Source organism: Nerophis lumbriciformis, linkage group LG07 (genome assembly GCF_033978685.3).
Source record: "Nerophis lumbriciformis linkage group LG07, RoL_Nlum_v2.1, whole genome shotgun sequence".
Lineage (NCBI taxonomy): Eukaryota > Metazoa > Chordata > Actinopteri > Syngnathiformes > Syngnathidae > Nerophis > Nerophis lumbriciformis.
Genome location: NC_084554.2, coordinates 40473053 through 40486939, shown reverse-complemented (window position 1 = coordinate 40486939; position 13887 = coordinate 40473053). Strand labels below are relative to the sequence as shown.

At 40.2% G+C, this 13887-nt stretch overlaps 1 protein-coding gene across 3 annotated transcripts in view; it reads right to left on the bottom strand.

Moving 5' to 3' along the window:
* The window catches only part of LOC133609500 (A-type potassium channel modulatory protein DPP6-like), a 464599-nt gene that overhangs the window by 71045 nt on the left and 379667 nt on the right, over window positions 1–13887 (bottom strand). For all 3 annotated transcript variants that reach the window (XM_061965112.1, XM_061965111.1, XM_061965113.1), the window contains exons 4-5: window positions 636–730; window positions 281–355 (exon numbers count right to left, since the gene is read on the bottom strand). In XM_061965112.1, coding sequence (XP_061821096.1) covers window positions 281–355; window positions 636–730 — 170 coding nt within the window. The remainder of the gene's footprint in view (window positions 1–280; window positions 356–635; window positions 731–13887) is intronic.

Here is a 13887-nt window from a genome sequence, read left to right as displayed (position 1 = left end):
GCTAATACAGCTAATATAGACACTTACGTCTTGTATTGCCTTCATTATAACACTTATATAAGGCCTTTAAAGTCATTTTGATAGTAGGCTAATACAGCTAATATAGACACTTACGTCATGTGTTGCCTTCAGTATAACACTTATATAAGGCTTTTAATTTTTTGCTGCTCCAGACAGACTTTTTTGTTGTTGAATTTTTGGTCTAATATGGTTCTTCCAACATTTTGGGTTGCTGACCCCTGCGCTAAGTGAAGCATGAAGCCAAGGAGGACCATCTCACCCGTGCCACGTTGTAGGCCAGCAGGACATGCTTCATGTCGGGCGACACCTCGTACTTGCTGGCTTTGTACATTTCCTGGAAAAGACATGACGTCACATCACGTGCATGCTATTAGTTTTTTTTTCTTTCTCGCTTGAAAAAAAATCTTCTGGGCGAGTTGCATTAATCTTCAACGAGAGGCGGGGATTACTTTTGCAGAGCACGTTTGGGAGTAATAATAGACGCTTTAATGAAGCTTTTTTTTTTTTTTTTACTTTAAAAAGGAGAACTTAATCGCTGACGCTGTGAGAAAAGTTGAATTTCATCCCGCTCTCTCTCCTCCTGTGATTGCAGTGTGAGCGTGAAGATGACTTACAAACTTCTTGTGATGCACCAAGATGGTCTTCTCATGGGTGTCCACGTTGAACCACACCACGTCGCCCTCGCGGTCCCGGTACAACAACTCATTGTCTGCAGGGAGAGAACAGAGTCGCAGGTCTTCATTCGCCATTCTTTACAACAACAGTCAGCATATATACAGTCGTGGTCAAAAGTTGACATACACTTGTAAAGAACATGATGTCATGGCTGTCTTGAGCTTCCAATAATTTCTACAACTCTTATTTGTTTGTGATAGAGTGATTGGAGCACATACTTGTTGGTCACAAAAAACATTCATGAAGTTTGGTTCTTTTATGAATTTATTATGGGTCTACTGAAAATGTGACCAAATTTGCTGGGTCAAAAGTATACATACAGCAATGTTAATATTTGCTTACATGTCCCTTGGCAAGTTTCACTGCAATCTGCCCACAGAACTTATCTTTGTCCATGTGATGTCAGATGAAACAAAAATTTAGCTGTTTGGCCACAATACCCAGCAATATGTTTGGAGGAGAAAAGGTGAGGTCTTTAATCCCAGGAACACCATGCCAACCGTCAAGCATGGTGATGGTAGTATTATGCTCTGGGCCTCTTTTGCTGCCAATGGAACTGGTGCTTTACAGAGAGTAAATGGGACAATGAAAAAGGAGGATAACCTCCAAATTCTTCAGGACAACCTAAAATAATCACCCCGGAGTTGGGTCTTGGGCGCAGTTGGGTGTTCCAACAGGACAATGACCCCAAACACACGTCAAAAGTGGTAAAGGAATGGCTAAATCAGGCTAGAATTACCGTATTTTTCGGAGTATAAGTCGCTACGGAGTATAAGTCGCACCAGCCAGAAATGCATAATAAAGAAGGAAAAAAACAGATATAAGTCGCACTGGAGTATAAATCGCATTTTTTGGGGACACTTATTTGATAAAACCCAACACCAAGAATAGACATTTGAAAGGCAATTTAAAACTAGGTCTAAGTCAGACCTACATAGAGATTTTTGTTTCATGTCTCTCTGACCTTCCTAGTGGGAGTTACAGGCAGTTTAGTATTTTTTTTCCCTAGGGGGCCCTAGAGTGCAATTTTGAGTTTTGGGGTTCGGTTTTTTTATTAAAAGACCATTTTCGCAGGTCCTGATGTGTGAGTCAAATATGGTGAGTTTTGAAGCATGGGCTATGGACAAAATTTATTTTCTGTAAAATATGCATTTTCTTCAATTTTTAGGTTGTGTCGGGAATCCTGATGACGTTTTGAGACATTTTATACAACCACAGCACCAGAAATGTGCTGCTGAAGCTAGTCCGTTTTTTTGAATTTTTCGTAAGGGTCCCCCCTTACGACATTTTAGCAACATTTTTTTTCTGTAAAATATGCATTTTCTTCCATTTTTAGGTTGTCGGGACTCCTGATGACGTTTTGACACATTTTATACAACTACAGCACCAGAAATGTGCTGCTGAAGCTAGTCCGTTTTTTTGAATTTTTCGTAAGGGTCCCCCCTTATGACATTTTAGCAAAAAAAAATTTCTGTAAAATATGTATGTATGGTCAAATTAGTGCTCAAAGAGGCGGTGGAATAATAATAATAATAATAATAATAATAAAACGTTACAAATTCAATAGGTCCTTATGTCCCATTGCAAAAGGACTCCCGTTGGGATTCCTTTTACAATGGGCCATGCGGGCCCTAATAAATAAAGAATAGTGAACAACAGGCTGAATAAGTGTACGTTATATGAGGCATAAATAACCAACTGAGAACGTGCCTGGTATGTTAACGTAACATATTATGGTAAGAGTCATTCAAATAAATATAACATATAGAACATGCTATACGTTTACCAAACAATCTGTCACTCCTAATCGCTAAATCCCATGAAATCTTATACGTCTAGTCTCTTACGTGAATGAGCTAAATAATATTATTTGATATTTTACGGTAATGTGTTAATAATTTCACACATAAGTCGCTCCTGAGTATAAGACGCACCCCCGGCCAAACTATGAAAAAAACTGCGACTTATAGTCCGAAAAATACGGTAAGGTTTTAGAATGGCCTTCCCAAAGTCTTGACTTAAACGTGTGGCCAATGCTGAAGAAACAAGTCCAGTCAGAAAACCAACAAATTTAGCAGAACTGCACCAATTTTGTCAGGAGTGGTCAAAAATTCAACCAGAAGCTTGTGGATGGCTACCGAAAGCGCCTTATTGCAGTGAAACTTGCCAAGGGACATGTAAGCAAATATTAACATTGCTGTATGTATACTTTTGACCCAGCAGATTTGGTCACATTTTCAGTAGACCCATAATAAATTCATAAAAGAACCAAACTTCATGAATGTTTTTTGTGACCAACAAGTATGTGCTCCAATCACACTGCAAAAAGTCAGTGTTCAAAATCAAGACATTTTTTTTTACAAAAATTAGGGGTATTTTATTTTAACTAAGCACTAGAACAAGAAAATTCAGCTTGTCAAGACTTTCCAAAACAAGTAAAATGAGCTAACCTCAATGAACCCCAAAATACCTTAAAATAAGTATATTCTCACTAATAACAACTGTACTACTACTGTATATGAGTACGTATTTTCTATTGTTTCATTGAAAATAAAACAGCAAAGTCCCTTTGGCTGTCATCTGTTTTAATATGAGACACAATTGTGTCAAAGTCATGATTTTTTTTTTCATGCTTGAAGTAAAAAATTATTACTTTAAAAAAGTAATTTTATACTTGTGAGTGTTGATGACACAGCTTTGCAACAGTTGATATTCTAGTTTCAAGCATGTTTTACTCAATATAGGTCATAAAATCTCAGCAACAAGCTGTAATATCTTACTGAGATCATTTAGGACCAAAACACTTAAAACAAGTAAAACACTCTCACGTAAAATCTGCTTTGTGAGAAGAGTTATCTTATCAGACAGAAAATAAGCAAATATCACCCTTATTTGAGATATTTCGTCTTACTTTTCAGTTTTTGCAGTGCACTCTATCAGAAAAAAATAAGAGTTGTAGAATCTATTGGAAACTCAAGACAGCCATGACATTATGTTCTTCACACGTGTATGTAAACTTTTGACCACGACTGTATATCAGCCTTGTAATTACGCACCAGAATCCAGTGAGAGTTGTGCTCTAATAGAAAGTCTGTCAATTTTCTTTCATTTCAGCGGCTGATATTGATGTGTTAATTTGTGTGCTTGTAGGTTGCAGTGGTGGACACCTTCTAATATATGATCCACATAAGGTAAGCAAACAACATCATAAGAGCAAACCACCTGGACTCAAACTAGCAAAGTGGGGGGACGTGCAGGAAACAGACGCCCCCCATTAGCGGCCGGGCCCAGTTTACGACGGCGCGGGGAGCGCTTGATTTGAGGGAGCAGAGCAAAGCCGTCAAACATAACGAGGCGTCAGCATGGCGGCCGTTACCGGCGTTGATTAATAACAGTCTGCGGGGCCGCCACTCGCTGCCGGGGCCTCGATGAGACACATTCATGCAATTTTAAACAGCTTGTTAGGAATCTGATAGGAGAATGCCGATAAGTGCGAGACGGCGTGAAGATGTGCTCGCGTGGAGCATGACAGGAAGGGAACACGCCTGAATGCTCCAATTAACACCTATTCAATTTAATCCATTAACAGCTGCGGCTGTAGGAAACCTCCGGATGTAGTTTGGCACTTATTGTGCTCGTCAATACGATAAAAGCGGTGAACTTTCAGGCATTATTTTGGTGCTTGTATATATTTCAGGAGGTTCCAATGACTTTTTAAACAGCCTGGCTTCAATTATCGCCTGTTTTAAATTAACACCCTGGTTTATAGAAATAAACAGCCTGCCTATAATTACAGCACGTACAGTAACTTGATTAAACATCTTATTTTTGTGTGTAGTGCAGTTAATTGAAACCGTTTTTTGAACACCCTACCCGCATACTTGCCAACCTTGAGACCTCTGATTTCGGAGGTATATATATATATATATATATATATATATATATATATATATATAAGAAATACTTGACGAAATGCTAAATCAAGTATTTAATACATGTATATGTATATATATATATATATATATATATATATATATATATATATATATATATATATATATATACATATATAATATAAGAAATACTTGACTTTCAGTGAATTCCAGCTATAAATATATATATATATATATATATATATTTCTTATATATATATATATATACATATATATATAAGAAATACTTGACGAAATACTAAGTCAAGTATTTCATATATATATACATATATATATATATATATATATATATATATATATATATATATATATATATATATATATATATAAGAAATACTTGACGAAATGCTAAATCAAGTATTTCATATATGTATATATATATATATATATATACATATATAATATAAGAAATACTTGACTTTCAGTGAATTCTAGCTATAAATATATATTTATTTTATTATATATATATATAAGAAATACTTGACGAAATACTAAGTCAAGTATTTCATATATATATATATATATATATATATATATATATATATATATATATATATATATATATATGTATATATAAGAACTACTTGACTTTCAGTGAATTCTAGCTATAAATATATATTTCTTTTATTATATATATATATATATATATATATATATATATATATATATATATATATATATATATATATATATATAAAAATAAATACTTATAATAAATAAATAAATGGGTTATACTTGTATAGCGCTTTTCTACCTTCAAGGTACTCAAAGCGCTTTGACACTATTTCCACATTCACCCATTCACACACACATTCACACACTGATGGCGGGAGCTGCCATGCAAGGCGCTAACCAGCAGCCATCAGGAGCAAGGGGTGAAGTGTCTTGCCCAAGGACACAACGGACGTGACTAGGATGGTAGAAGGTGGGGATTGAACCCCAGTAACCAGCAACCCTCCGATTGCTGGCACGGCCACTCTACCAACTTCGCCACGCTGTCCCTACTTGAATTTCAGTGTTCATTTATTTACACATATACACACACATAACACTCATCTACTCATTGTTGAGTTAAGGGTTGTTCTATTCTCTGTCACTATTATTCTAACCATGCTGAACACCCTCTCTGATGATGCATTGCTGTGTGGCACGCACAAAAGTGCTTTCATCAAATGCACTAGATGGCAGTATTGTCCTGTTTAAGAGTGTCACAACATTGCTGTTTACGGCAGACGAACTGCTTTACGGTAGACGAAAACGTGACTGCTGTTGTTGTGTGTTGTTACTGCGCTGGGAGGACGTTAATGAAACTGCCTAACAAAAAACCCACATAAGAAACCAAGAACTCGCCCTCGATCATTTTACAGTTATAACGTGATTGGGCAGGCACGTTGTTTATATTGTGGGAAAGCGGACTCAGGTCCGCATGGAGCTGGAGGGGGCGTGGCCTCGAGCTCCGCCTGAATTTCGGGAGATTTTCGGGAGAAAATTTGTCCCGGGAGGTTTTCGGGAGAGGTGCTGAATTTCGGGAGTCTCCCGGAAAATCCGGGAGGGTTGGCAAGTAGGGTGTAAACATATTATAACGTGGCAGAAATTATTTGGCTCAGTCCCAAAACCTAATTGCGTGTTCCTTATTTAATTTCCTGAAAGTTTTTATGAAAATCTGCTCACAACTTTTGGAGTTGTTTCGCTAACTAACAAAGGGACAAACCAATGGCAAGGATTACGACAGCTGCTGGCGGAGGTAAACAGTTCAGCGTTGGGTTCGGCAATGAAAAGTGACTTTGTGAAAGTTGAAGCCGGCCATCATTTATATTTAATAACCCTCCACAACAATAACCCTCTGCCTTAAGTGATCCACACACAATGGCCTCCATGCCATCGCCAAGGTAATTAGACACCGCAGATTGCTACGCGGCGTGTTTGCTAGCTGCTAGCTAATTGACCATTAGAGGTGACTAAATTACCATTACAGGCGTCGGAAGGGGGAGCAAAGTATTTTTAGATGTCCAACGAGCTTTTGTCTCCCTGTGGAATACTAACCAGCTAATGGCTCGTGTATCGGAAATCACAGCTGCAGCTTTTTTTCCCTTCATGCTTCATTATTCCACAATAATATCTAAATCATCTTCCTTCTCCTTTTCCAACATGTGATGTTTCAACACAAACTTTGTCCAGCAAATAAATGGTGATTATCGAAGAAATCGGTCCTGTGGTAGCGAACACGCCGAGGAAGACGCGCGCCAATTATCAGCCCAGGAAGGTGCACTACGGCTATTCTGCGACCACAACAAATATTTTATGCTGAATGTTGAAATGTTTTAACAGTCTGGGAAAAAATGGATTCTATTGCTTGGATTTTACCGGCGTCTCCTCGGCCATTAAACATGCGTGGTGGTAAAGCGAGCTCTGTTCTCAATGGGTACCTGGCACCATTTAGCCTTTCTCCAAGAAAAAAACGCCCGATGCTTGTGTTGGTTTCGGCTGTACGAATCGTTCAAATCGCAAAAGGGATCAACGTTTCTTCAGAGTTCCTCGAGAGGTAATCAAAAAGGGCGGAAGAGTGCAGGATTTTACGAAACGACGACGAGAAAAGCAGTTCCAGTCCAAATAGAGTCGAAGAATGCATGAGTTGGATATACTTTTAACGTTTATTTTTTCCCATATAAGTATTATCTTGATATTATTTGTACCTCTCAACACATTTTTGCTACGGGTGTTTCGAAAAGCACCAACTCGGCGAAAGGTACACACAGGTTTTTGGAGCAACATATGTTGCCATCCGAGCAACGTCTTTTTCATAGACGCCCCTGCTTATTTCAGCGAGACAATGCCAAGGCACATTCTGCATGTGTTACAACAGCGTGGCTTCGTAGTAAAAGAGTGCGGGTACTAGACTGGCCTGCATGTAGTCCAGACCTGCCTCCCATTGAAAATGTGTGGCGCATTATGAAGCCTAAAATACCACAACGGAGACCCCGGACTGTTGAACAACTTAAGCTGTACATCAAGCAAGAATGGGAAAGAATTCCACCTGAAAAGCTTCAAAAATGTGTCTCCTCAGTTCCCAAATGTTTACTGAGTGTTGTTAAAAGGAAAGGCCATGTAACACAGTGGTAAAAATGCCCCTGTGCCAACTTTTTTGCACTTCTTTAGTATATCCCAGGGGTCGGCAACCCAAAATGTTGAAAGAGCCATATTGGACCAAAAATACAAAAACAAATCTGTCTGGAGCCGCAAAAAATTAAAAGCCATATTACATACAGATAGTGTGTCATAGAATTAAGAGGACTTAAAGGAAACTAAATGACCTCAAATATAGCTACAAATGAGGCATAATGATGCAATATGTACATATAGCTAGCCTAAATAGCCTGTTAGCATCGATTAGCTTGCAGTCACGCAGTGACCAAATATGTCTGATTAGCACTCCACACAAGTCAATAACATCAACAAAACTCACCTTTCATGCACAACCTTAAAAGTTTGGTGGACAAAATGAGACGGAAAAAGAAGTGGCATAAAACACGTCCTAGAAAGTCGGAGAAAGTTATACATGTAAACAAACTACGATGAGTTCAAGGACCGCCAAAATTAGTAGGACAAAACGGCGCTCGCCAAATACTCGAATCAGTGAAGCATGTTTAATATAAATAGTGTGCTTTGTAACAATTAGGGAGGTTTGTGTCATGTTTGTCCTCCTACAGAAACCATATTAAAACAAAAATATATTTTTTTCCCCTCATCTTTTTCCATTTTTCAGACATTTTTTGAAAAAGCTCCAGAGAGCCACTAGGGCGGCGCTAAAGAGCCGCGGGTTGCCGACCCCTGGTATATCCCATTGAAGTATTATCTTGATATTGTTTGTATTTAAATTTTTAACAAACATAAAATAGATAGAGTCAATAGCAATGTGCACAAGGACACATTTAATTGGATTAAAAGCTAGTCTAAATAAAAGAAATCAAATCCTAAAAGAGTTGAGCTTTTACTAAAGGCAACAATCATAAATTAATATTTAAGCACATACACAATGAGGTGGCGACTTGTCCAGGGTGTACCCCGCCTTCCGCCTGATTGTAGCTGAGATAGGCTCCAGCGCCCCCTGCGACCCCGAAGGGAATAAGCGGTAGAAAATGGATGGATGGATGGATACACAATGTTGACATCTATAGTTATATTTGGATGAAGACGGAGATAAACACAGTACTCGTAAACGGCGCGTGCAACAGCAACAAACATGGCTGCAGACGCAAAGTTAAATCATGAAATGCAACTTTACCCGAGCAAAAACGATGCATATTTATCTGAGAGTCTTGATACCAATGTCCTTGACCCAGCCACACACAAAGTTAAAAGTTAAAGTTAAAGTACCAATGATAGTCACACACTCACTAGGTGTGGTGAGATTATCCTCACCCCCACCCCCTGGGAGGTGAGGGGAGCAGTGAGCAGCAGCGATGGCCGCACCCGGGAATCATTTTTGGTGATTTAACCCCCAATTCCAACCCTTGATGCTGAGTGCCAAGCAGGGAGGTAACGGGTCCCATTTTTATAGTCGTATATGACTCGGCCGGGGGTTTGAACTCACGACCTACCGATATCAGGGCGGACACTCTAACCACTAGGCCAGGGGTCGGCAACCTTTACCACTCAAAGAGCCATTTGACCAGTTTCACAAATTAAAGAAAACAATGGGAGCCACAAAAATCTTTTGAAATTTAAAATGAAATAACACTGCTTACAAAGTTTTTTTTTGCTTTGTGTTATGTATAAACCAAGGGTCTCAGACATGCAGCCCACACCTTAATATGAAAATTGAATGTTAGTACGGCCGCAAGTTTTATATGAATGGCGCTGTCCGAGTTTTATATGAATGGCGCTTGACAGCGTCATATTTGTCGACCCTCCCGAATTTTCCGGCAGACTACGAAATTCGGGGCAAGTATTCTCTCGAACGTGCCGTGATTGTACAGCATTTAGTGCCCACTACAACCAACGTGCCGGCCCAGCCACACGTTGTATGGGACTTCTGCTTGCTCACGTAAGTGACAGCAAGGCATAATTGCTCAACAACCACACAGGTTACACTGACGGTGGCCATATAAAAAACTTTAACACTCTTACTAATAAAGCGCCACACTGTGAACCCACATCAAACAAGAATGACAAACACATTTCGGGAGAACATCTGCACCGTAACACAACATAAACACAACAGAACAAATACCCAGAATCCCATGCAGCCCTAACTCTTCCGGGCTACATTATACACCCCCGCTACCAAACCCCGCCCACCTCAACCGACGCACGGAGGGGGGGGGGGATTGATGTGTGGGGGACCAGGGTTGGGGTGGGGGCAGGGTTTGGTGGTGTCAGGGGTGTATAATGTAGCCCGGAAGAGTCAGGGCTGCATGGGATTCTGGGTATTTGTGCTGTTGTGTTTATGTTGTGTTAAGGTGCAGATGTTCTCCCGAAATGTGTTTGTCATTCTTGTTTGGTTTTGGTTCAAAGTGTGGCGCATTATTAGTAAGAGTGTTAAAGTTGTTTTATATGGCCACCGCCAGTGTAACCTGTGTGGCTGTTGACCAAGTATGCCTTGCTGTCCCTTGCGTGCGCAAGCAGAAGATGCATACAACAAAAGGCTGGACTGGCACGCTGTTTGTACAAATTGTAGAGGGCGCTAAATGCTGTACCACCATGGCACGCCCTTATTATTATTGTTAGGGTGAAAATCGGAGAATATTAATCCCGGGAGTTTTCTGCGAGAGGCACCGAAATCCGGAAATCTCCCGGGAAAATCGGGAGGGTCAGCAAGTATGCAGCTGAGCCGCATCAGAGTGACGGAGCCGCGGGTTGCCGACCCCTGCACTAGGCCAAGAAGTTGTAGACCTCCATGCTTTTACAAGATTTCATCCTGTCTTCTCGTGTAGAATGATGTCTGGAGCACAATAGTTCGATATATCTGGGAACGCGATCGATGTATAATCCTTGATATCACTCGACAAATCTTTTTTTGATAAAGTATAGGGATGGATTCCATTGCATTGTTAGATTTTTTTTTTTTTTACCCGTATCTGCTTTTTACAGTAAGATTTAAGCCTCGTTTGTACTCAAAATAGTTTGAGTGCTGCTTGCTGTACAACAACCAACTTGGCTTGGTTGACCACCACTGGTTTTCACTTACGGGAAAAAGTCACTAAACGTCCAATGCCATCCCATTATTGTTCACAGCCACCAGGGGGCATATTTGCATATTGTGACATGCTGTGATTCCTTATTCCTTGTCCATCAATCCATCCATTTTCTACCGCTTGTCCCGTTCGGGGTGGCGGGAGGTGCTGGAGCCTATCTCAGCTGCATTCAGGCAGAAGGCGGGGTGCACCCTGGACAAGTCGCCACCTCATCGCAGATAGACAGACAACATTCACACTCACATTCACACACTAGGGACCATTTAGTGTTGCCAATCAACCTATTCCCAGGTGCATGTCTTTGGAGGTGGGAGGAAGCCGGAGTTCTGATGAAATATTAATTAGGTTTCAGTCTTTACCTGGCATAAAAACTGCTCCACCGATTTTCCCTGAGCTTCCTTAAGGGTCGGTACAGTACACACTCAGAGCCAACTTAGGTTTTGTGGACTATCAAATACAGTACTTCTTTCTGCAAGAAAAAAACAATTATCAATGAACTATTGTGGCGTCTAATTATAGTCCTCTTAGTTACCATTTACAGTATTGCTTGGATTTAAATGACGTCACGTTCGGCTCATTAAATATGCGTGGTGGTCAAGTAGCGTCTGTTCTCAATGGGTACTAAAGCCTTTCTCGAAGAAAAATGCCCTGTGCTTGCAGTGTTTTCGGCTGCACGAACCGTTCAAATTGCGAAAAAAGATAAACATTTCTTCACAATTCTTCCAGAGGTAATCAAAAAGTGCGGAAGAGCGCAAGGTTTAACGTAAGACGAGGACAAAAGTGACACGCACTCCAGTACAAGGGATTTAAATGTTGGTACCGGTACCAAAATATTGGTATCGGGACAACACTAGTACGAACCATGGTTTAGTCCTAGGTCAGGGGTCGGCAACCCGCGGCTCTAGAGCCGCATGCGGCTCTTTAGCGCCGTCCTAGTGGCTCTCTGGAGCTTTTTCAAAAATGTATGAAAAATGGAAAAAGATGAGGGGGAAAAAATATATTTTTTGTTTTAATATGGTTTCTGTAGGAGGACAAACATGACACAAACCTCCCTAATTGTTACAAAGCACACTGTTTATATTAAACATGCTTCACTGATTCGAGTATTTGGCGAGCGCCGTTTTGTCCTACTAATTTTGGCGGTCCTTGAACTCACCGTAGTTTGTTAACATGTATAACTTTCTAGGACGTGTTTTAAGCCACTTCTTTTTCTGTCTCATTTTGTCCACCAAACTTTTAACGTTGTGCATGAATGCACAAAGGTGAGTTTTGTTGATGTTATTGACTTGTGTGGAGTGCTAATCAGACATATTTGGTCACTGCATGACTGCAAGCTAATCGATGCTAACATGTTATTTAGGCTAGCTATATGTACATATTGCATCATTATGCCTCATTTGTAGGTATATTTGAGCTCATTTAGTTTCCTTTAAGTCATCTCAATTCAATGTATAACTCATGACACACTATCTGTATGTAATATGGCTTTTAATTTGTTTGCAGCTCCAGACAGATTTGTTTTTGTATTTTTGGTCCTATATGGCTCTTTCAACATTTTGGGTTGCCGACCCCTGTCCTAGATCCATTTCCCTGTTTGGAATCTTCTCGCATCTCTCGTCTTTCTGCTGAATGATGTTGATGGTTTTGTCTTCACCTCACGCCAAAAGCCCGGTATCAATTTTCCTGACACTTCCTTGAGGGCTGCAAGCCAATTAAAGTTTTGGACTCCCACATTTAATACGCGTTTTGACTGAATTTCTGCGTGCATAATGCACAAATCTTAACGACACAATTGCATGCTAGGTTAGGATTGTTCCGACTCGCTCATTAAAAGTTCTGTGGTCCTTGTAAAGCAGCTTCCCCCCAATCATTCCCACGACCGCCCTTGTCAAGGCTTCCTCTTCTTCATCACTTCAGTCCTTATCGGCCCTCCATCGCCTCTCAAACTCTTTGTTTCCTCGCTCTCTCTGCCGCTCTCTCAAGGCCAGCAGCTATTTATTTTTTCCTCACTACCTGAGGCGCTACGACTTCCCTTCAATCCATCGCTCTGCTTCTCTTTTTCTGTTAGCCCAGGGTGCTGTTTGCTGCTCTGATCTATTGCTTCTCATGACGTTATGTCTTATTAATACAGCAGCCCGCCTTGGGCCACGGGCCTGCCCCCCCACACCCTCAACCGGGAACGAGGAGAGGCATCATATACAATTCTAGAGCTAGTTCTCTCAGACTCAGGCACTTCTGGTGCTGCTCCTTGCTATGACAATAATACAGTTATGGCAGTTGAATACATTCATTATAAAAGTCTTGCATGTTGCGCAAACATTTAAACCTCGCTTGGCATGTCTTTGCTTTTTATTTGTCTTTGAGACCAGAACCCCATTCAAAACTCACTTGATACCAACATGGATTGCCATATTGTTGCGTAACAATTAGGGAAAATAAATATGCCGTGCATGATAATAGTACTGTCTTTTTACACTTTATGTACAAAACCAGTGAAGTTGGCACATTGTGTAAATCGTAAATAAAAACAGAACACAATGATCTGCAAATCCTTTTCAACCTATATTCAATTGAATAGACTGCAAAGAAAATATATTTAATGTTCGAACTAAGAAACGTATTTGTTTTTGCAAATAATCATTAACTTAGAATTTAATGGCAGCAACACATTGCAAAAAAGTTGGCAAAGGGGCATTTTTACCACTGTGTTACATGGCCTTTCCTTTTAACAACACTCAGTAAACGTTTGGGAACTGACCAATTTTTGAAGCTTTTCAGGTGGAATTCTTTCCCATTCTTGCTTGATGTACAGCGTAAGTTGTTCAACAGTCCGGGGGTCTCCGTTGTGGTATTTTAGGCTTCAAAATGTGCCACACATTTTCAATGGGAGACAGGTCTGGACTCCAGGCAGTCCATGATAACATTGCTTGGATGCCTTGGGCACTAATACACCCCCATACCATCACAGATGCAAGGCTTTTGAACTTTGCGCCTATAACAGTCCAAATGGTTCTTTTCATTTTTGTTCCGGAGGACACGACGTC